General features: G+C 41.3%; 1 protein-coding gene across 3 annotated transcripts in view; it reads left to right on the forward strand.

Moving 5' to 3' along the window:
- tbc1d14 (TBC1 domain family, member 14) overlaps positions 1-24,980 on the forward strand; it is a 31,867-nt gene that overhangs the window by 4,092 nt on the left and 2,795 nt on the right. For 2 of the 3 annotated variants that reach the window (XM_029454774.1, XM_029454773.1), the window contains 11 exons: positions 7,085-7,208; positions 15,651-15,775; positions 16,998-17,080; positions 17,178-17,295; positions 18,086-18,192; positions 19,761-19,841; positions 20,021-20,109; positions 20,354-20,425; positions 23,551-23,679; positions 24,310-24,419; positions 24,532-24,790. In XM_029454774.1, the coding sequence (XP_029310634.1) occupies positions 7,085-7,208; positions 15,651-15,775; positions 16,998-17,080; positions 17,178-17,295; positions 18,086-18,192; positions 19,761-19,841; positions 20,021-20,109; positions 20,354-20,425; positions 23,551-23,679; positions 24,310-24,419; positions 24,532-24,790 (1,297 nt within the window). Of the gene's footprint in view, positions 1-7,084; positions 7,209-11,004; positions 11,268-15,650; positions 15,776-16,997; positions 17,081-17,177; positions 17,296-18,085; positions 18,193-19,760; positions 19,842-20,020; positions 20,110-20,353; positions 20,426-23,550; positions 23,680-24,309; positions 24,420-24,531; positions 24,791-24,980 lie in introns of those variants that run through there. The other variant, XM_029454775.1, reaches the window with a different exon arrangement.

Consider the following 24,980-nt stretch of genomic DNA (forward strand, 5'->3'; position numbering starts at 1 on the left):
AATAGATAGTCCTTCATGTTCAGAGTGGCCCAAAATAGATAAAGCTGCATTGTGGGCAGCTAATTATCCGTTCTGTACTTCCTCTCATCAGACACCTTATTGTAGCCTTACAGAAGTAGGCATTGCTTAACGTTGCTTTACAAACCTTGCTTAGCCAAGACACCCCTCACCCCTCCCACCACTCTTACATATTACAGCTCACCTAGAATGAAACCCTCTTTAAAACAAAAAGCTCTGCGTATTCTTCCTGCAGTATCACTTCAGTGAACTTCTCGCTAAGTTGTCTCAAAGCAAGGACAGAAAGATTAATAACAACACCAATAAAACCTGGTTTATGATACCACGGTGATTTATTCTTTTAAAGAAAAACAGTTTGGCCTTTATAAATCAGGGATCGCCCATCATCGTCCAAAAACCCTGAATCCCACCAGCTTTGGCTTAGACGTCACTGATTGGCCCATAGGGTGACCGCATTATTCTGCTGCTCTGTTTGTAAAGAGGATGTGTGTGTGTGTGTGTGTGTGTGTGTGTGATTGGGAGTGTGGTGTTTCTTCCTCTTAGATACTTAAAGGCCCTGTCACACATATCCGTATGGCAGAAACATATGCCGGCGCATACGAAAATTTGTCAGAGTCCAAATACGTCAAACTTTTCATCGGATCGGAAAAGTGAACATATACAGATACGCATGTCTAACCTATTGATAGAGTATCACTTACTAATACAAAATGTATCAGACGAATGACCAACGAATGCATAAGATATACAAAAATATGGCGTATACAAAATATCGGCAACACGCTGGTGTACGTTGATATAAGGTAAGGTACAAGTAGTGTTGGTTAAGAGCTCACTGTGCTACGCTGGGGTGCGTTGTTGAACGCTGATGTTTTAAGCATGTTCAGAATTACCGGACGTACCCAACGTGTGCTTCATAAGATATGCAGATGTTACACATAAGTTACGTTACATTAGACCACGTGAATACGGAATACGTACGTGAATATTTACCTACGTAAATATAGTACGTGAATACCTACGTGACTACGTTAGAGGTACGTTAGATATAGGCTACGTCGGCTGACGGTGAACCCTACAGCCAACTTATTGATAACGAGTGGATAACCTATTCCTACCCTATGTTAACATTATGCCTGACGACGGAGTAATTTATATGATGTGAACCAGATGGCACTTTTCCAGCTCCGTTGGCCAGACGCTCTGATACGTTTTGTATAAGTAAGTGATACGCTATCAATGTTTGACATATGTATAATAATTTGTTATGTATTTGTTATGTATACGTCAGCTACAACACCGCTGTGGAAAAGTTGGACGTATTTGGACTAATTTTCATATCCGCCGGCATATGTTTCTGCCATACAGAACTGTGTGACAGGGCCGTATGTCTGGCGTGTTCGGCATATCGGTCTGCGTCCTTCAAATGATCACAACTTACCCTTAATTTATATCAACCTATTGCCGATATTTCGTATGCGCCGGCATACGTTTCTGTCATACGGATATGTGTGACAGGGCCTGTAGGTACATGCTGCAGGCAAAGCAGCTGGGGATCTTTACCTTTCAGATATTCATCCTGTGATTACTTTAGTGTTTTTTCATTAGCTACACAGTGTTTGTACAAACATGTACTGGAGCATATGCATAACCACACTTTAATGTATTTTGTCTTTCATAGATTTTCTGTCTGGTATCATCAGTCTGTGATTTCCCATGGTTTCTACAAAGTATTTTGAAAATCTGGAATGATTAGTCTATTCAAGGATAGAAAAAATAATTGATTATGCTACTTCTTTGTTAATTGATTAACAACTAACCTCATTACAATTTTTTTTAAATGTTCCTTTTCAAGAAATGTTTCCAGAGTATTGAAGAGAGCCTTCTTCAAATAAACAATAACAAACATTAAAGAAAGAACCCAGGTGCATTCAGCATTTTACAAAGTCGAAATACTGTAAAATAAAAAGTTAGAAAGAAAATTGACAAACACCAAAAAGCAATCAGCCAGCAGAGCAGAGCAGCTAGGTCATAGGTCACCCTATTTTAAAGTGATCAAACAAAACCAAAATGACGTGCAAGTTGCCACAAGATCCTTCATTAGCAGTTTCCAGAAAGACTTGTTGTTGTATTAATTTACATACAATAGTTATGTGCTTTAAACTGGCTGTGTTGACGATGAATGACAATGACTGATGATGAGTTTATAGTACAATCTATGTTGACTATTGTATTGCAAATTCAGCGAAGTTGGTTTGGAGTTCCACGAAGTGCTTCTAAAGTTGGTTTCACACTCATTGGCCTTGATCACATGTACTCATTATAAAAAAAATCACTCAGTAGGCAGTTAATATCCTCTCACTGCTTTACCACATTCCACTTTCTACTGAGGTCCAGAGTGTTCCTTGAATGAAGAGGGATTTTACAGCAGCATTGAATTTTTTTAAACTTTTGCACCAGGCTGCTGGTAAAAGAAGCTGTAACCTGACACCCGCTGTGTTGTTTTATGATGTGTGTCGCTTTATGGCGTGTGTATTTGTGTGTGTTCCACCAAGTTTCATGAAAGTTTACATGACCTCCTTTTGTACATGCGTTATCTCCAGTGTTGGCCTATAATGCATTACTTAGTAACATGATTTTATCATTTTTCTCAATAAATAAATTAGATTTAAAGTGATACATTATGTGTTACATGACAGCACCTTCCTTTACAGTTCTGCCCAGTTATCTCTCTGTTATCCCTCATTCCTCAAACAGAGAAGTTACTTATTCCCTCAGTGCCCCTCAGACTCCTTCTCCTCACACCCTTTCCTCCCCTCCCATTTGTCAAGTCAGGCCTCTCATTGCCTGTTCCTCCACAATCTCACTCTGCCTGAACTGAGTGGCTGTGTGGGACTTTCTTTCCTCACTATAACTTAAACTATGGATGATATGGGCCTGAATCTTGACTGAAGGAGAGCTTCAGGTTTTGCTCTCCTTTTATCTACTCGGTACTTCCTGAGCGCTCAAACTCCAGGGGTCTGTTTTCTGGGGGTTTTGTGGAGGATAATTTTGATTCAGTGTTTTGTGGTAACAGAGCAGGATGGCGACCCCATCACTTCTTCTGTACAGTTGACAGGTAGGATAAAAAGGTTTTATGGTTGACATTTCCTAACCACTGTGGTTTACAGTCGTTAATTTCTCTGTGTTTTATATGCAAGCAAGCATCAGAGCTTTGATTAGAAGGTGAATAATGTGGCTTTTGTGTTTGACAGCCTCTTCTCTGTTTGACTAATTACACACTTTACTTCCACTTTACACACATTTTGCGTTTTCTGTTTGACTGTAACCAGCTCGGAGCAGCTCTACGGAATGTTCTCTGATAGGAAAAAAACTCAATGTACTTTTCCTCTTCTTGTACTAGCTTGTTTGGTATTTCCATGCCAGGTGTTCTCGTTGTTAGCTGAAGCATAAGAACCACCAGGACACCTTATCACCTTATTTGCACACACCATGACTAAACACAATGTTGTGAAATCCTAATATTCTTGGAGGACTTGACCAACAAACCAGTGCAGTGCAAAGCCTTCGGCTTCAATTCAACATACAAACAAGCACCTCTGCCTTTTTCTAGCTGTTCCACTTGAGCACTCGACCATAGCCGTGGCCATTCAGCATTCACGTTGAGGCATACTTGGCCCGCACTGAATGCAAATCATGTTCCTGCATTGTGAGCACTCCTTTGGTGGAATACACGAGAGCTGAAAACATAATGTTCTGATGAACTGTACAGAAAACTCTGATGTATAAAGTGTTGAAAGTTGAGACTTAAGTCAGGCTTTGCTTTGTAAAGGTGGCTCTGAGTTGACCTCTGAGCTTCGATCCATGCACCATGGTTTTATGGTGGCTCACAGGTAACTCAAGTTCACCCCCCCCCCCCCCATAGTGTAAAGACTGATAAAACTTTTTTTTTTTTTCCACTTCAGCTAAGCCCTGCTTTGCTGATATGTTTGGACATTTTTATTACATAGTTCATTCCCTGGTTGAACTTGAAAGTTCGTTATTGACGAAAAGAATTCTTTGCACAAGGTTCAAGCTTTTTCTAGAGCTTTCAACCTTGCTTAATGGTCTTCTTCAGCATATAGAGTTTACTCTGTTGTAATGGAGATGGCTCAGTGGTCATCACATGACCTAAGTATCAAACTTCGGTCACATCACAACAGATGATAACAGGAGCATAGGTCATCTACGTATCTAAACGCTGATGAACACTCCAATAAAAACTTGTAAGTGGATCTTGAGATAGGATTTTTGACAATTTACTGTTTGTTATTGGTCACACTGTTCTTTTTATTATCATCTTCTCTTTAGATCATATGTCAGATCTTTTTCATTCTCCCTGTGCTTCTTTGTGAACTGAAAGCCGATGTTTCCTTTTTAATTTTTTCCGAGGGCAGTTGGGTAACTTTGATAACAGTAGATATTCTCGTCCTTAGATGATTGCTTCCCTTTTTAGAAAATGTTGCTCTACAAGTGTCTGAAGCCTCATGTCATGTTTCTGTTATCTTTCCAAGAAAAGAAAAATAGTTGCAAAGCTGCTGGTTGCTTGTTTCCAATGTGCAGTTCTGGAAATAGCGTCACTGTTGGAGCCCCGTCACTGCATGTTGCACAGGGTTCACAATCTGTGAGAACATAACTTCAATGTGATGGCCTTTCATACCTGTGATGGCCTTTCATACCTGTGATGGCCTTTCATACCTGTGATGGCCTTTCATACCTGTGATGGCCTTTCATACCTGTGCTGTCAGTCAACTTATTCAGTAAAGCCTGCAGTCACCTACACAATGAGGAAATACCTTTCGCAGCTTTTGTTATCTTTGAACAGTATCGGTAAGCAGAGTGGAAGAAATCCAAGACTGATGCAGACAAGAGTGAGGTGTTACCACTGGAAAGTAAATAATGTTAAAGGCGCCACGCTGGCTCACCCAGCGACATGTTCATTGACTGTGAAACCTGATTTTTACAAGGGTTGCAAACATTCAACACCTTGGTATTAGTTTGTGGGAACATGTATATACATTTTTTTTATTGCAAAAACAATGGTAATCTATTGAGCTGCTGGTAAAGCTTTAACATTCAGTAGCCTGCCTATAAATGATGAATAACCCTGAAGCAATCATAGTAATAGTAAGCATGAAGGTAACCTTAACTGCTTCTGAGTTACAGTGTGAATCAATGAACATTCTACAACACAGGCACATTAAAATACACTCCAGGATTAATATATATTTGGGTTGTGTGCCACATATTGCCTTGCAGGATTCCCGCCAGAAAAGCTGTTAGGCTTGGCGCCCTACTGGGCAGAAGGGGGTTGTCACCACAATATAGCTGGTCCACCTTAAGTGAGCCTGAGCCTGTTGTCGTTGGCTTCGGGGCTAACCGCCTTGACTTGAATCGGCGCATTTTGCAAGCAAGACACAACAGGATGGCACTTGCTAGCATTACACACACGACCTACGCAACGAGTTTACAGGAGTTTGATACTCGTATAACACACTTTAGTGTAATAAAAGATATTAAATATTAAAAATACATAAAATAATTCACAGATGTGAGGCTCAACGGAGTCAATTTGTGCAAATATGAGGGTTATGTTGCAGGTCATACATCTCTCTTCCCCCCCCCCCCCCCCCCCCCCTTTCCTTCCTTCCTTCCTTCCTTCCTTATATATCCTGTCTGTATCTCTGCTTTCACTACAAAAGACCAAATTACAAATGGTCATTTTATAGGGCTTGTTTTGTTTTGTTTTCTTCATTGTTACATTTTGCTGCTATTTGTTCTGTAATGGTTGTATGTGACCGAAAGTCTTCCTGGGCTTTTCAGTGCATCCAGTCTACAGAATGGTCACACAGCCTGGTAGCAGTTCCTTCTGAAATGAGCTGTAGGCTATGGTTTGACTGGTGGCCATTGATTGCCAGGCAAGCACAACTGCTGTACCTGTGATTTGGTGCAGCATCTCTAGCGGAACTTTCTCTAAAATGACATGTTTCAGTTTTCACTGAAATGTGCAGAAGGTTAACCAAGGGTCATATTTAGACATAAGACCTAGTCTTTCATCTCCCAACTCCATTCTCCAGCTACTTGCGTAGTCGGACCTCCTTTCCACCTCTCCAGGGTCCACTAGGTTTGGGCTTATTAATGTTGAATATAGCAAAAGAATCCTATTGATTGATGGGTCATAATCATTAGATAAGGCAGTTGCCTATCTGAATGGCCTCTTCTTGACGAGATGTCACCCAGACAAACAGCAGGATATAAACTCTTTGTTACAGCACTTTACTCTGCCTGTTATGTCACGTGGCCCGGTCAAAAGAGGCTTTTCATTTCACTTTATTAATTTCTTCTTTTCACAGCGTGGGTCTATTCAGGCTTTTAATTAAAGCCCCCGCTAACAGCTCTGTGACAACACCGCACTGATGGATAAATGAAAGGAATTGCGGGCTAAATGATACAGTGAAAGCTGCTGAAAAGAGGAAGCTTTTCAGCAGCTTTGCATGTAGTATTTAAACACCAGGTGGATGGAAGCTAAACACGGCGTGCAGATTGCTCTTTCATTCGAGCATTCAGGTGGTTTTGAGTGCAGAACAGACTCGTGGTAATTGGAAGTGGAAAGATCATATTTTTCAATGAAAGCAGCAAACATGTATTTGTTATCACCTTTTTAGCAGCTGTAATTGTTGATTTATTGTGTAATGTGTTCGGTGTCAAGCCTAATTTTATATGACTGTGACCAGCCTGCCAGCTCCCATGTTGTCACATAGGTTGTTAAAGGGCTCTCTGGGTGGCCTCAACACTTTTGTTCTTAAATCCACAGATTCCTTTTGTGAGTTTATCTCTGTAGTGAGCTTGAGTAGTGGCGAGGACACACCCAAACCCACACACGCACACTTAATGTAGCTCTTGGGGCCCCAGCAGTAGCTTAGTAAAGACTGCAATCAAAGCATGTGTTCTACGTTTTGCTCTTGTGTTACAATCACCTAATGTGTTTGTCCTCCAATCTAATTCCCTCTCTCCATTTGTCTCTCAGGAGCCTGTTTGCCAGGAGGGTGAAAGACAGTCGGCCAGTGGAGCAAAAGGATCCAGGGTGGAAGCTGTTTGGGAAGGTCCCACCACGGGAAGGCCCCATCAAGGACCCGAAAAGAATACAGAAGGTAAATGAAAAATTTTTTTTGGATCACAGCTTTGTTAAAAGAAAAAGAAGCAGGTTTACACACGCACATCTGATCACTCTGGAACCACAGATGGTAATTTCACTCGATTAAGCAGTCTGACATTGTGTTCATTATGGTGGCTGTTTCCTGTTTGGGAGAGGTTGTTATTAGCCAAAAACCAATTAGCAGAGACCAACATATCCGGTCCGATGTCATTTTGAGTCAATGCTACATTACCTGTACGTTAGCTGTAAGTTAGCTATAAACATATGCACTAAACCGTGTCTGTCGGAGTCTGCCTGTGTGTTTTGTGTTGACTCAGATCTCATCTGAGACTTCGATTATTTATTTTATTTCACTCAAGTTGAACGTTTTGTTTACTTGTGCGGATGCATCTTAATGTGAATTTCAGTGCTATGGGCAATTTTGCCTCTAATTACATCTTTCCATTGAGTTTGTATGCAATCGCGCCGCCTCTGACATTCACTTTGCGTTCTGTCTGAACACACAGTAGAGCTGCGATGATCACTCTTCCTCTTGTCTGTTATTTAGTGTGATTTGTGTTGTGGTTTGACTCCAGTCTTTAGGATTTCTCACAGAATACACTGACAACTTCAAAATCAGGCAATCGCTGCTCCCTGAAGCATACTGTGTCTTGTTGTTTACACAGCAACATTTTTGGCTCCGCTCGGATGCGCTTTGTGTTCCACCCGAGATAAGATATTAAACTAACAACATTTTGTTTGATTGTCACTGACCATTTGTTTGGGTTTTTGTGTGTTAAGTTTGAGCCGATCACAGAGAACATGGCATGGAACTTTCCTGACTAACACAACTAATAGCCTAGTTGCATCAAGATACTGGAAGTGAATCAGTGAAACAGTATTTATTTTCCACTTTTATTAGCTTCCTCATATATAAAAAGCACTATAAAATTCTACTCAATTACCTTTTTAATAAAGTCAGTTCTCTTTTTGATTCACATGTTTGCTGTTCCCACACTGTAGGACAGGTGTCCTTGAAAACAAGCTCTCCACATTTGTCATATGAATTTGGTTTATCTGGTCTTTTTATGTGTGCTTTATGTGCTGCATGTTGATACTGTGACCTCATGTCAGGCCTGCACATGTAAACCACCACCTGCACTATGCTGAGAAACTGATCTGACAGCATATTAAACAGCAACATTCGCTCTGAAGTGTCAAGTGGAATGGAATGCCTTTTTAGATGGTGCAGTTGTCTTTATTTATAATTTTACCCTGTCAGAAGGTTTTAAACAGAAGTTTTAGACTTGATTGGCTATTTTAATTTATTTAGGATTTTAATTGATATATTTCAGATAGTATGTAAGTATTTAATATCTTGGTTGGATATTTTTTTTAATGTATTAATTTTGATTGTAATTGACTTTAACATTGGTTTTTGAACTCAATTGAAACGATGCTGCAGCTTGTGCTGCAGAGCAGATGTTGGTCAAAGGTCAAAAGGATGAGCAAATGCTTTTGATACAATGATGCCTTTTAGTCGAGCTTATCACCGTGCCATGAGAAAATAAAGACCAATAAGTACTGTATACCAACATGATGACATACCAACTAATGGCTAAGCTTCTGTTACGCAATTACTCTGTGGACAAGGACTTTAAAGTAGTCTAAATATAAATATAAGGAACATTCTGTAACTGAGTACAATGGCAGTCGTGTTCTTCAATACCAAGAGCACAATGCCTTGAGCAACAACACTCCCCAATGCTGCATGCTGAAAAGCAAACAACCACTCGCTGTACTTATTCAAAAGGACAGGGCTGCGTGTTAATCAAACCTCAATAGATGTGGTTTGTAGTGAGGAGTGATGCTAAATGCAGTGATGCTACTACTTTAACTACATTACCCAGTGGCGACCAGCGACATTTTTCAAAGTTATATAGCTGTTTTCATGTAGCTATTTAAAATGATTTGCAGGAACTAGCTATTTTGGACACCATTTAGTTATATTACTTAACATTAGATGTTTATTATTAATTATTAATAATTAATTAATTTAGTTAGCTAAAGAGTAATGTTGCTGTAGCTTGACGGCTTCCAATGAAGAATATCTGGTATCTCCACCCAAGCACTTAAAATAACATTTATTGTGCTACCTTTTTTCATTTTAACTGTTGTATCCCTAGAAGGAAGAATAATTGTTTGACATCCAACACAAAAGACTCAAAATACAATGAAGGATCCATGTATACAGGATGTATTAGCTAAAACGGAGTACTAGCCAGCTTGTGATTGAACACTCTTATAATTTCCCTCTGCCATTCAAAAGGGTGAGTCTCAGGTCCAATTAAAGAGCACGGCATCGCTCTACTGGTAAAATAAACTAAAGAACATGATGGCAGCGTGTAATTAGAGCCTGTAGAAGCCTGTTCTTGTGCTACCATTTACCCAGTGTCTGACACCAGGGAGGTCGCACTCTCTTCTGTGCTGTTGAAAGGCCAGTTAATGTGTTAATTAAGTTCATACAAATTACATATCGGCCCTTTATCATGTCTGCTTGTATGTTGACTCCATTGTTGTATTTAGAAATGAGACCCCGAGGATTGACTTGCTGTGTCCTACACAAGTACGGGTGCGCACACAAACACTCATGCACACACCCACATGTGCTTCTTATCTGAAGTCCATCTCATCTGTGGTTGTAACCTTATACAAGGTTACGGCTAGGTTTTCAAGCTTTTGTCTCTCCACTGATGCTGCTGTTCCAAGGCGGGGTCAGTGTTATTTGCCACGGTTATTGTTCAGCTGCTACAAGACACGCTGTCTACTCTTTCCACCAGTAACATTTCCCCTTTTAAGAACACTGCGAATCAAGATTTACATTGTAATTTACACCATTTCAGTCCGGGGACTTCAGTATATCTGGAGGCCTCAGTATAAGGTCTGGTCACAGTGACTTGCTGCACGCTAAAGAAAGTAATTCTGTTACCTGCTGAGCCTCTAAGTCACATTGTGTGGCAGCCCAGGCGGTCTTGAGTAACTGAGATTTGGGAGTGGGGCTGAATTACAATTGAACAATATTCCAAGCTGTAGCTGTAGTTTGAATTTTAATATAAAGTAATTCAATTAAATTAGGGATTTTGACAACCAATATCTATAATTATGCATAAATTGTGCTGAAGCTTCCGATACCTAATAGTTTGTGCTGATATTTAGTATCTTTGAACTATTGCAAGGCCATAAAAAGTTGTATGCATTATATAGATTTTTGTATTATAGTTCCATCATTGTTTTCCCTCATAATGCTGGGCTTTTAGTGCTAGATCTACACTATCATCATTTTGAAATCATGCACAGTAAATGTAATTATATATTTTGATGTACATATAGCATGATGATAATACATTTTTCTGGGAAATCTACTAAGAATCTGTTAATGGATTAAATAATCAACAATTGCTTGATTTTGACTAATGCAGCAAATAAAATATGTGACATAGTTCATCGCGTTAATGCAAGAATCATTACAGAAAACAATTCTCCCTGAGCACAAGATGTGTAGATTGTATCAGCACTTCAGTCCTGAATGGATTAGGAAAGCAGAAGGCTCAGTGGCTGAAACCTGATCCATCACTCTGGGATTGATTAGTAAGGCTGCCAAGGCACAGCAGAGCGCAGAGTTCCTTTCAGCGCAGCGATGGTGACTAATAACACACGGCGGTGCTGATTTGCTGACACACGCGCAGCAGCAATAGACCTGATGCAGAGCCGCTCAGTCTAGTGTCAGTGCTCAGAGAGAGAGAGAGAGAGAGAGAGAGGGAGGGGGAGGAAAATAGAGGGGTATCATGATGATGCTGCTACTGCTGCATCGTTTCCAATGCGGGGTGTGTCCCTCCGTTGGCAGCTTGACTGTCCCTCTGCCCTCCTTTTGGATCTCCTCCGCCTCGTCTTCCCACTCCTGGGTGTCTTGTTGCCAGGAGTAAGCCCTGAAGAGCAGCAATGACGCTAGACTAAGGTTTTGGAAACTAATCCCCACCGGAGGTCTGGTCGCTTGTAAGGAACGGCAGCGTTCATGGTGAGTGAGCATTTGCACTGTGAGGAAAAGTGGGTGAGCTAAGTGACCCACTGTCTCCTTGTCTGGCAGAATCAGAGGGCATTGGTAGTCTGAGCGTGAAAGAGACGCAGCAGAGGGAGAGGATGGCTCAGGTTTCACACAATAGTCTCTTTTTTTTAGCTTGTTGTAGTTCTGCGCAGTCAGGATGTGTTGATGACCCATCTTCATTGCATGTTACTCAATGTATAGCCTTCAACTTAGTACAACAAAAGCACGTGTGACAGCAGAGTCTGTTTATTTAGGCTTTTTAAAGCCAGTCACAGGATTTCAACCTGCTGTTATCACTGATGCAGTTAAAGGGACACAGAGCCAGCTCAATCAGTGAGACTGTATTTCCACTTTCCAGTAAAGCATGCTGAGATTTCTTTTTAAAAGCACTGGATTGTATCGGAGTGTTTGATGCCAGTGCTCATGGTTCCATCTGTTTGTCTTGATATTATACATTTTCTTCACTTTGTTTCTTCAACAAAGCTGCCAGATCACTCCAGCCTTACTAACAGACTCCTCCGCTCCCCTGTGGGAACTGTAATTCAGCTGTTAGTGTGTCAGCTGCTGTGGGCCAAAAGATCCAAATTAAATCATTGTTTGAAATTCATTCACATATATTTGATCAACAATATTGTATCAGCTCTTAAATAGGTGCCATTTGCAGTTTTCTGTTACTCTAAATATCCATATATGATAACAGTGTGACTAAAGCATTTGCACATAATATATATTCTTCTTGTTTATTGTTCTTTACTTACATTTAACTTAAACTTCCACCCACGCAAATTTAGAGATTCTTTGACTAAGGTAGCTGCATAATATTTTTGACAGTGTCAGAACTTTAGGAGTAAAATCCCACAATGTGACCTTCACAGATTGAAGAGGAAGGTTGCCTCACAAATAGAAAAGTGCTTCTTTCACATTCTGATTTCAAAGGGACATGTGTAAAATTGGTGGGTAGAAATGACTACTTATTAATACCTGTAAACAAAATATGTGGAATCAATGTGTTGAAATTGAGTAACAGTTTGGATTGACCTGTCCCACTGCCAACCACACAGAAGCCCTCTGACTCATTGACACAATGCTTTGTGCTTGATGAGCTTTGAGAGTTCAAAGCTGTGTGTTTGGCATGTAGTGATGCCAGGCTCAGCACCCTGTTCATCTCGTAGCTTACATCGAGAAAGCCGGTGGTTTCATGAGAATATGGTGCATAGATACAAATCCAAGGCAAAACGAGAGGACAGTTTTACCAACATTTGCTCCTTTTTTGCACATAGAAGGAACTTGCATAACATAACAGGCACTTACCTAATTAATACGTCAGTGTTATTGCGGAAGGCTTTGTAGGTCCACAGGGTGTGAAAAAAGTTAAAGACAAGTTATAAATCGGCACCAGAAAACAACTTTCCGTCATCTCCAGAGTGCTGCTTCCTGGTGTCTATAGTTTTAAAGCATAAAGGCCATTAGCAGCCAGCATAACAGCCAGCCAGCCAGTCATTGTAGCCAGGCACCCAGAGAGCTCTTACAGCACTACCAGGAAATTGGAGAACAACTAAAAGCCAGCGTGACAAAGCCGGTTGCACTGTCTGCAGGTTATCATGGGATACAGTTGCTGTTCGAGCAGCTAAAAGCTACATTCACAGGAATGTAACTTAATTCAGCAACATGAATCACAAAGGACCCAGAAGGTCAGTCACAGGGACACAGTGAGTTCTGTGTTATGATCAGTTTTACTCTAGAAAACTACTAAGAAAATAAACTGAGCTGAGAGAGCTTCACTATCTGTTTGAATACTATGTGAATAAAGTTGTAATCATTTTTGTGTTTGCGGGAGCTGTGTGAAGTCTGTTAAACGTTTCGGCTTAAGTGCTGATCCACCAGTTGAACTAGTTGTTGAGTGACAGAGGAATGTGCAGTGATGTGGTTAGTCTTCACTGGATGGTGTTCCAGCGTCTTGCTCCATTGTTTTTTAGCTAATCATTTTAGCTAGTTTCTCACCCTCACATACTTGTAATACTTGCACAGTACGTTTTCTCACATCACATTCACACGTACCTTCCCTTTTGTACACCTCTCAGTACAGCTTCACACGCATCCCGTGTTGTGTTTCACCTTGTTGGTAGCACCTGCATTGCCGCTGGAAAGATGCCAACTTGCCCGCCCCCCCTCCTCTCTCCCTGCAGTGTCCATCTATTCTCAGGGTCCAAAGCTCTGCCTAACCATTGTTATGGCGCTGCAGCTGTTCCATCAGGAACACACCATCTTTAGTAAACCAAGTAGCAGTACATGCAGGTTACCCGTTCATTAAAGCAGAGAGCAAATCAATATTGACTAAAGGCAAACCTGGTCAATCATTCACATGAAGGGGAAATATTGTTTTGTGATTGTGTATTTATCTGGGGTTTGGATAATCTGGTTAAACTGGGGATGTGGTTACTACTCCATGAGCACAATTTTCGTAAAACTAATTGAAATGAACCTCCTCTCTTATTAAACTGTGTGAGTTTAGCGAACAAGCTAGCTTTCTTGCTAACTGACCCTTAATAAGCTAGCTAGAGGGCCATTCTGACTGACTAGAATGTTCCCAGCTAGCTAGCTTGTTGGCGGTTAGCTTGCCCACTACAGTAGTTAATCAACTGGTACCATAAGTAGTCGCTAAGCTTCTAGGGGAGTGAGGGACGGATACGTGGATGCAGAGCAGATGAAAGTGAGGAGGGCAGAAGGGAGACGTACACGCACACGAGAATGGTGACTCACCCCTCTGTGTAGCGCGCTACTCTCATCCCAGTGTTGAGTGCAGTCTTACCCATGAATGACCTCCATTCTCCAGCGATGGGGGAATAGGTTTCTTTTAGCACTCTATACTTTCAGCCTCACTCTTCATCACTGCCCTCATTTGTTTCTGACTTCTGTGTCAACTGCTCTCCACTGATTACTAATCCACAGAAGATGTTTTGGCATTTTACTCTCAAGCTTTCCGATCGTCCATCTCTGGTCCTCTTATTTCATCCTTTTTACACATAAGTATCTTCCCTGCTATGTGTAAATGGGTGATACCTTGCTTTCACTTTGTAATGTGATTGAAAAAAAGTATTTGCAAAAGTAGATACTGCCGACCGCCAATTTTTGTTTTAATCCTCCTTTAAAGCTAAATTCTCTGAATTCTTCTCAGCTTTTACTTTTTTTTCAATTTAAGGTTTAAGAGTTCTGTGAGTTTCAATCTTGTCTTGTAGGTCTCAGTAAGAAAAATAAGCTTATGTTCTACAATGTTGAACTTTTCCAGCTGTATGGTTGTTACTGCTTTTTCTTTTTCTTTCTGATGGGTGTTATTATCATGATGGCTTTATGTATTTTTTATGTCTCTCCTCCTACTTTTGTGCTGTGCTGCCCTGCCTTCCTTAATCTGATTGAATTACCTTTGTTTGTCACCCTGGCTCCGCTACAACAGGCGGCAACACAAAGACAGATTATAACATGGGCTGGATCCATCACGCATCACACACTCCTTTTGTAGGAATAGATTTTCCTGTCTGTATTGTGATCAATGTTAACGCTCCTGTGGCAGCGCTGTGTGAAGCTGATTGCTTGCAGTCCTCATGTCTGCATTATTTACCAGCTCAACGCACACTGGAGGCCATTTTGGACATGCAGCGAGTAGTGTGTGTGTGCTCGTATTGCACTTGCCCTATTTACAGTAGCTTCCTAATTAACTAGAAAGATGATGTAGTATCTTCCAATAGTTTCATCCAAAGGTCTTCCCTGAACTATTTGTGCTCTCAGCTCCCTAATTCTGAATGCAAGTTCAGAGCTGCTACTGCACACACACACACACACACACACACACACATCATTTATAAATGAGCTGATAGTTAGTCTTGTGTTAAACTGCTAGTTGCTGTAGCAGACTGAAAGTCACATGGCCTGCTCCTTCTATAGGCCTGTATCATACCCCCAGTGGAGAAACCCACACTCATTAGACACCAGCTGACAAATGCTCAGGGGCCAAAAGAGCGTTGTCACAAGGTTGTCAAGACATTTCTCAGTGTTTCTGTGTGACGTAATGTACACATACAAGTCCTCTCTTATATCTTTTCTTTTCTTTTTCTTTTTTTATCTCCTTTCCCAACCTATTAAATCCTAGCAGTCTGAGACCACAACATTAGTTTATTGGTCAACTTGTGGTAACATAGAATGTAAAGCAAATGATCCACCAATGTTCCTCTGCGTGTGTGTTTTAAATGTTGTGGACCTCTCGTCCAAACCAAAAGCACTTTGTTTTACCTGTAACTCTGTTGTAATCAAAACTTGTAGTGTTTATTTTTTGTGTCTAAAATGTGTGTTTTTTGTTGTCAGGAATATGAAACCAAGAGTGGCAGAGCTGGACCTGGCAACCCGACGTCTCCCAGGCACGGTGTGAGGAAAAACTTGGACTTTGAGCCCCTCTCCACCACGGCACTTATACTGGAGGACAGACCTGCGTATGTAAACACAGACGCTTCAATCTGTGGGATATTAAGACTATCCCTCATTTTTCTTTCTCTCTCGCAGCGAGTAGAGTCTGCTTATCAGACAATAAAGCCACGTCTGTTGCCTTTCTGTCTTCATCTCCCCCTCATTCCTTCTTTATCAGTCCTCCTTCCTCTGTCATTAGACCCCATTCTGTATTGTTCCAGCTCTGTGGCCCTGTGTGTATTACAGACGGTAAAAGAGAGGTGCTGCTGAAAGTTTAATGGCCCTCCCTCAGCCTGGTTCCATTACCCTGCTTTTTTTTCTTCTAGCATTTTACATTTTGCCAACATACCTATAGGCATACAGATAGACGTATGCTGGGCCTCATGTTTCATTCAGTAGTGTTGCTCAACTGCAGGATTATCACTTCTGCTCGGGGAACATGGTGAATGAAATCAATAATGAAATGTTGCCTGATTTCCTGTGTGAACACAAGGAAGTTTATTCTAACACCATGACTGGCAAAATTGTGAGTTCAGCTGCTGCATGAAACCTCCCACCTCTGTTCCTTCTTTACTGTCCCCCCCCCCCCCCCTTACTGGTAAAACCTAATCTAGAAAAGTGCACACACTGTATATTGCAAGTTTCAGTGTGATTTGACTTAGTAAAACTCAAGTGCACCATTTACTTCTAGAATAGATGAAGAGTAGTTTATTGTGGTGAGATCACAAGTATTCCACAGTGAAGACCCAATAAAATATTTCCTTTTTAAAAGAAGATTATATTTTCGGTAAAAAAACAAATAGTAAAATGCCTTTCTATCTCCTGAATGTACAGAGTGAGCATGTTATAAGAATCCTATCTTCAAGTCCTCTTACTATCTTTTTCTGGAACTTTCAACCACATCTCGGCGTAGGAGTTAGCACAGTGAGACGCTGTTGGAAAAACTCCAGGAAAAGCGAGCAAAAGCATCTTGAGTTTATTTTATTTTAATTTATTAGTTATTTAAAGCTGGAGCTTTCACTCATATGACATGGTTTTCATCAGCACAAATAGCCCAATTGTGCTCAATTATAAATCTCCATTCTAAGACATCAGGAATGCGACATGACTGAACGCTCCAGAAAAGCTACAAAATGGACCTTGAGAAGTGTTTCACCACACAAGCTTGCTCAAGATGAATAATTATAGTTGCGCTCAGAGGAAACAGTCGCCGATTAATTTCCTTGCGTTAATGTACGTGTGTCACAGTAATCTGCCTGCCAAGCCAGCCGAGGAGGCCCAGAAACACAGACAGCAGTATGAAGAGATGGTGGCCCAGGCCAAGAAGAGAGGTGAGTAATCCAGGTTCCCTTACTGCCTTGTTCCCGAGCCTCTGAAGCTTGGCACATTACTACATTATTCTCTTGATCTATGTCTCTCTCTCTGCAGAGTTGAAGGAGGCTCAGAAGAGAAAGAAGCAGCTGGAGGATCGGTGTAAGCTTGAGGAAAGCATTGGCACAGCCGCCCAGATCTGGAACCAGGAGATCTTGCCTAACTGGAGTGCAACGTGAGTACAAGCAACGAAATATTGATGTTTCAAGTATTTATGCAGATTCATTTCTCACCAGCACTCAAAGATCTTGGCAAACATATGAAGATGTTATCATCCTGATGGCACCTTTTTAAGTGACTGTACATATCAGCATACTGTTAGTTTTTTTTTTTTTTAAATCTACACCACAGTATAGAAGTATATGTTGGCATACAGTTAGCCACCAGTTTAATACATGGGGAATAATAATTGTCCGCCTTCTTTACAGTGCATCAAATCATTACACGGCCATTTTTTGCATTTATTGCGTCAGTCAGCACCACAATGGGAGCATAGAATGAACAGCTGCTGCAGGGAGAAATTACAAACGTGTCATATGCAGACATAATGATTCATTATGAGATTAACGAAGCACAACCTGTTTTACAGGCAGAACTGGCACATCTTCATCACAGCGTGTGGATTTGAGTGAATTTAATGTCCGTGCCTTTGTCATACAGTATGTAGTGTTCCAAAGTATCGCCACGCCGACACGTGTAATATGTCTGATTGTAAGATAAGTTCTTATTTCCCTAATGTGATCGCTCTTTACCAACTAAGTCTATTGTGGAATATGGGGTAAACAGGGTTAAGGATTGGTATTATCCTGAAGGAAAATCATTTCCTGCACTTAATTTAGAATCAGTGTCTGCAGCAGTGGAGAAATGACTGCTACCTTGTGGCTCTGCTCAATAAATGGTAATTGATTAAGCAGCCTATGGTGTGCTTTCCTTCAACATTAAACCCACGTTTGCGCTTCCTCCAGGTGTACATCTCGACGAGTGAGGGACCTCTGGTGGCAGGGCATCCCCCCCAGTGTACGAGGCAAAGTGTGGAGCCTGGCCGTGGGCAACGAGCTCAACATCACACATGGTGTGTGTGTGTGTGTGTGTGTGTGTGTGTGTGTGTGTGTGTGTGTGTGTGTGTGTGTGTGTGTGTGTGTGTGTGTGTGTGTGTGTGTGTGTGTGTGTGTGTGTGTGTGTGTGTGTGTGTGTGTGTGTGTGTGTGTGTGTGTGTGTGTGTGTGTGTGTGTGTGTGTGTGTGTGTGTGTGTGTGTGTTTAAATATGGCTCATAATTGCCATAACTGAACTTAACCTTTGACTGTCATGTCACCTGACTGCTGTACACACAGACGGTTGTAGCAATTTGTCTCTGTGTTAATTGAATAAGTGGCATAGAAGAGGACGAAAGATCGTGTCCATTATGAAGCAGCAAGGTCCAATGATTCCCCCAGCACAAGACAGAACAAGCAGCATTTCAATGAGTTCTCAAGTCTGGATGGAGATTACACACAAGCACACACTGCAAATTCATTCTCCGCATACTGAAGGAGCAGCAATTTCACATCGCTCAGCGGAAGCTCCTCAGCACCCTGAGGGCTCCTTGCAGATAAGCGCTCGCTGACTGCTGAGCTGGCCCACTCTGCTTTGTACTACTCAGCCTTTGAAATGTAGCACAGTCCTATGTATTATCAATCCATACACACACACACACACACACTCTCATACAAAGCTCAGTTCACTTCAAACATGTCCGTCTTTTCAAGCAGCAGCTGAGTGACATTATTCCTACTGTTGCTAAGTGTCTTCTTCCTGTGGTGCTGAGGTTACCACTGCTAGTACTTGCATTACTGCTACAGTGCTGCCAGCTAGCTGCTACTACTACTACTAGTACTACTAGTACTACTACTACTAGTACTACTAGTACTAATTCTAAAGTAAAGCTCAGTTCTTGGCACTGATGTATATTACTTCCAGGTGCTGACTATTACTGCTACATTTTGAAACAGAAGTGTAATAAAAGTCAGGGGTGAAATCTGAACACAAAGATATTTTTAGATTGAGTGTGACTTCCTGAGGATGTCACCTCTATCTATTGTCTCCGGTGTCCATCAAAGTAACCCAGTGATGGTTGTCTTCCAATGTGCCAGACTGTAAACAAATGTAGGCTATTTAATTATGGCAACTGTAGTTCCAAAACTTGGAGCATGATTATTCCTGAAATAAGAGTGAGAGTTATTTTTTCTGGTTTTATTGCCTTTTTGTAAAGCACTTTTTCACATTCTTAAGAATAGTGCGATATAAACTCATTAGTATTAGTATTATTAGCATTCAGTATGTCACTGACACCAGTGCAGAGCTCCATGTCACGTCCTCAGAAAACTCATTACTTCATCCAGCATCTCATCACTAGAGGGCAGCCACAGGTCAAACAAAGCACAGGCAATTCAATATCCTGCAAGAAAATTAATGTCTTAAAAAAAAATAGAAAGAGATCTCTTTTCTGTAATCGCCTTTAGTGTTACTGCTGCGGAGTAATGTGAATCCTTTTATCATCTGAAGTGGTTTCTGTCCAGTCATCATGTTCTCCACTCGGTGTCTTTAGCCTCCGCTGTCCTCTATTCCTCTCATTGATTGTGTTGTGTTATGTGTCCCTGCAGAACTGTATAGCATCTGTCTAGCCCGGGCAAAAGAGAAGTGGAGGACCACGCCAGCTCCGTCCTTAGAGATTGAAACTGAAGGTAGAGACGGAAAATAGAAAATCCTCCAGCTGTTTTCCCATATTAACCATATTAAGTCAAATGTGACTAAACTCGTCTTCGCTATACAAAAAAGTAAAGTTACTGGAATGTCAGATTAGAGGTTAAACTATACATGTTTTAAGATTTTTAGTTTCTTGATGTTTTGCCATGTCTTCCAGATGCCGGTTCGTCAGATAGGGAGTCGAGCCTGGAGCTGATCAAGCTGGACATCTCCAGAACTTTCCCCCACCTCTGTATCTTCCAGCAGGTCAGTGAGAGGAAAGCAGCCCTCCTATACAAGACTTCTGTTTAAATTGTCATTGAGAAAATGTCTCATTAAGTTTTATTCAGTACAATGTTACCCTAGTAACCTTGGCAAGGAGCTCAGTGACTTTACTCTGATATTATTGTATCAAAGTAAATCTAACTGAGCTTTCTGGGAAAGGGCGTGTGTGAGTGTACTTTTGGCCCGTTTGTTCCATTGTCTTCATTATTTCTTTGTTAATCATCAGGGCGGGCCATATCATGATGTGCTGCACAGCATTCTGGGAGCATACACTTGTTACCGGCCAGACGTTGGCTACGTAAGTCACACACACACACACACACACACAAAACATAGTACTTACATTCTACTGTGATGCATACATTTATTTTTTATACCCACTTTGTCTACTGTGACTTTAAGAAAAAGGCCACATAGATCCATAAATGGGCCTCAAAAGTGGGTATTGAGTCATGTGATGTCTGTGTCTCTTTTATACGTGGTATAATTTTGAGGTATTGTACAGTACTACTACTACTACTCTCATATTATGAAGGTTAAAAATGACACAGCACAGACTTGTGTCTCCCACGTAACACCTACCTCGTCTATTGTTACCATAAATAAGTTTGATTGTGGTCTGTATGACTAAAAGCTTCCAGTATTTGATTTCCACTCATGTCATTTAAGAATTATGTTCCACTGTTAATTGCATACAACTGAGACTCTGACCTTTTATTTAAATGTTGAACTGTGATTGTGACCCCACATAGCTGTAGTATAGAGACACTAGTCCCTCTGCAGCAGCTTCTCTCTGAGCTCACAAAGATGTATCGTCATGTATTTGGAGTTACAGTATATCTCAAAAGTGAGTACACCCTTTAGATTTTTGCAAATATTCTGTTATATCCTTTCAGGGGATAACATTATCCTACTGAAACTTTGATATAACTTAAAGTAGTCAGTGTGCTGCTTGAATAACAGTATAGATTTATTGTCCTTTGAAAATTACTCAGTACACAGCTGTTAATGTCTAAACAGCTGGCAACAAAAGTGAGTACACCCCATAGTGAACATGTCCTAATTGTGCCCAATGATGTTGTTTTCCCGCCCTAGTGTCATGTGACTCGTTAGTGTTACAAGGATTCAGGTGTAAATGATAAGCAGGGCTGTTAAATTTGGTGTTTTGGGCACAATTCTCTCTGAATGCTGGACAACATGGCACCTCATGGCAAGGAACTCTCTGAGCGGCTGAAAAAAAGGATTATTGCGCTTCACAAAGATGGCCTTGGCTATAAGAAGATTGCCAACACCATGAAAATGAGTTGCAGCACAGTGGCTAAGATCATACAGCGGTTTTCCAGGACAGGTTCCACTCGGAACAGGCCTCGCCAGGGTCGACCAAAGAAGTTGAGTCCACGTGCTCAGCGTCATATCCAGAGGTTGGTTTCCAAAAATAGACGTGCGAGTGCTTCCAGCATTGCTGCAGAGGTTGCAGAAGTGGGATGTCAGCCTGTCAGTGCCCAGACCATACGCCGCACACTGCATCAAATCGGTTTGTATGGCCGTCGCCGCAGACAGAAGCCCCTTCTGAAACCGATGCATAAGAAAGCCCGCAAACAGTTTGCTGAAGACAATGAATCCAAGAACATGAGTTACTGGAACCATGTCCTGTAGGTCTGATGAGACCAAAATAAACCTGTTTGGGTCAGATGGTGTCCGGCGTGTGTGGCGGCACCCTGGTGAGGAGTACCAAGACAAATGTGTTTTGCCTACAGTCAAGCATGGTGGTGGCAGCATCATGGTCTGGGGCTGCATGAGTGCTGCTGGCACTGGGGAGCTGCATTTCATTGAGGGACACATGAATTCCAATATATACTGTGACATCCTGCAGCAGAGCATGATCCCCTCTCTTCGGAAACTGGGCCGTAGGGCAGTTTTCCAACATGATAATGACCCTAAACACACCTCCAAGATGACAACGGCCTTGCTGAAGAAGCTGAAGGTTAAGGTGATGGACTGGCCAAGTATGTCTCCAGACCTAAACCCAATTGAGCACATGTGGGGCATCCTCAAGAGGAAGGTGGAGGAGTGCAAGGTGTCCAACATCCGTGCGCTCCGTGATGTCGTCGTGGAGGAGTGGAAGAAGATTCCAGAAGCAACCTGTGCAGCTCTGGTGAATTCCATGCCCAGGAGGGTTAAAGCAGTGCTAGATAACAATGGTGGTCACACAAAATATTGACACTTTGGGCACAATTAGGACATGTTCACTATGGGGTGTACTCACTTTTGTTGCCAGCTGTTTAGACATTAACAGCTGTGTACTGAGTAATTTTCAAAGGACAATAAATCTATACTGTTATTCAAGCAGCACACTGACTACTTTAAGTTATATCAAAGTTTCAGTAGGATAATGTTATCCCCTGAAAGGATATAACAGAATATTTGCAAAAATCTAAAGGGTGTACTCACTTTTGAGATATACTGTATATATTGATATTATTTCACATCTCAATACTTAATGTTGTGTTTTGTAGACATGCCACTGTTTTTATAGCAAGCGTGGTGAAACATTCTGAGGCATTTCCAGGCAACTGGCCTAAACTTTTAACAACCAACCTGCTTTTGTTTCTAACATTTCTTGTGTATTTGATCTTAGTTCATTTGTGAGTTCACTGAAGAGTAGAGTTCATAGAATCTCTATGTACAGATATTCTGCATATAAATGCAGAATATTTAGTCAACGGGACACGGTTTTTGGTAGATTTCTAGATTTCGGTTGTAGTCAGAGTAGTATTGACCAATCGTGTACGATCAGGCTTTAGTTACATGCAGGTACTTAAAAAGTACTTAAAGAGCTGATGGATGTTCTTGCTCTTACATTAAACTCATGTTTGCACTTTGTACTCGTAAATGCTGCGGTTTGCCTCGCTGCTCCTCTGCAGTCCCACGCTTTGTATACTTAGGTAGAAATGACTGACTTCCTGCACTGACCTCAACCCATGAGCTGCTACACACACACACACGCACGCACACGCACACACACACATAGTCTATGCATTCCCCTCTGTTGAGGTTTTTGTGTTTTTTCTTTGCATCTGTCTGTGTCAGCATTTCATTTCTCTTTCAATCTTAAATATCCAGACTGAAGCTCAGCTATTTATGATTATTAATTACAGTTTTAAATAAGATTGAATAGTGTTTTGAATTCGCAAAAGTGTAAATAAGGGCAAAGTGCAAAATTCACCGTTGGCAGGTGTTAACTTGCAGCCAGCATTGTTTTTCTGCCCTCGCTTTCAGAGACGGAAGTCAAAGTATACGCTTATAATAACACCTTTTGTTTTATATACATACAAGCCCCCAGTAAGACCACTGGGTTTTTTTTGCTCTGTTTTGTGTTTGCTTGTACAAACTGTATATATGTGTGTGTGTGCGTGTGTTTAGGTGCAGGGAATGTCGTTCATCGCAGCAGTGCTGATCCTGAACCTGGACACAGCAGATGCCTTTATAGCTTTTGCCAACCTGCTCAACAAGCCCTGTCAGATGGCCTTCTTCAGAGTCGACCACAGCCTTGTTAGTACACACACACACACACACACACACACACACACACACACACACACACACACACTGACGCACTGTTTATGTTTTTAAGTTCACGTGTGTGAAACTTCATTCCTGACCTTGGAATAGGGGTGTTGCGATTTACCAGTATTGACGATCACCATGATATTTCAAACATATTTTATTTCTTTTTTAATTTAAATTGATGTCACGTTAATAATACACATATGATAATATCGTTTATATAAACCAGCGCTTCTTAAATAATTTGTATAATAGTTTTTCTTTTTGTATGCTTTGTTACGATAATAAAATAATATTGTTATAACCAGATTATGTTGGCATATTCTTCTTAAGAAATTGATTATCAAGGAGACTTCCAGTAAAGGGATGCATTATAAGACCAAGCCCAACCTATATATATTTATATATTTAGGTAACCTGACACAGGAAAATGTACAGCATGGGAACCGATATCTCATTAAAGTGTAAGTGTAGTCTTTTATAGCAGGGTTTTTTAATTGAAACCTTCCGCCCACCACAGAAATCACTTGTCCACCTCCACAGATGACTCCCTGACCTGCTTGTTGAACCCCATCATGTGGTTTTTGTGTGTTTCACTTTCTCCCCTCTCTACAGATGTTGACTTACTTTGCGGCATTTGAAGTGTTCTTTGAAGAAAATCTACCAAAGCTCTTTGCACATTTCCAGAAAAACAACTTGACCCCCGATATTTATTTAATCGACTGGTGAGTTTCTTACTAAATGCTACCCCAGGCAGAACTAGCAAAGCAACTAACTCTTAGTTAATGGTTTAGTGTTGAGATAATATACGTGTATACACTTTTCCTCTCCCTCCAGGATCTTCACCCTGTACAGTAAGTCTCTGCCGTTGGACCTGGCGTGTCGGGTGTGGGATGTGTTCTGCAGAGACAACGAGGAGTTCCTGTTCCGCACGGGGCTGGGCCTGCTGCGTCTCTACCAGGAAGTTCTGACCCCCATGGACTTCATCCACATGGCTCAATTCCTCACCCGCCTGCCCGACCTCATCCCCGCCGATCAGCTCTTCCAGCACATCGCTGCTATTCACATGACTAGCCGCAACAGGAAGTGGGGGCAGGTAGGATGTTAGAGCGTCTACATTTGAGGGTTTTGGGTTGATACTGTTTCCAGAGAGGGACCGGATATATGAGACTGATCAATTACCGGTCATGGCCGAGCTGCTTCTCTTTTTTTAAGTTATATTTTTTGGGCTTTTCATGCCTTTATGATAAAGAAGTGCAGATTGTGAAAGGGGGAGAGAGAGAGGG

Source organism: Cottoperca gobio, chromosome 18 (genome assembly GCF_900634415.1).
Source record: "Cottoperca gobio chromosome 18, fCotGob3.1, whole genome shotgun sequence".
NCBI classification, from domain to species: domain Eukaryota; kingdom Metazoa; phylum Chordata; class Actinopteri; order Perciformes; family Bovichtidae; genus Cottoperca; species Cottoperca gobio.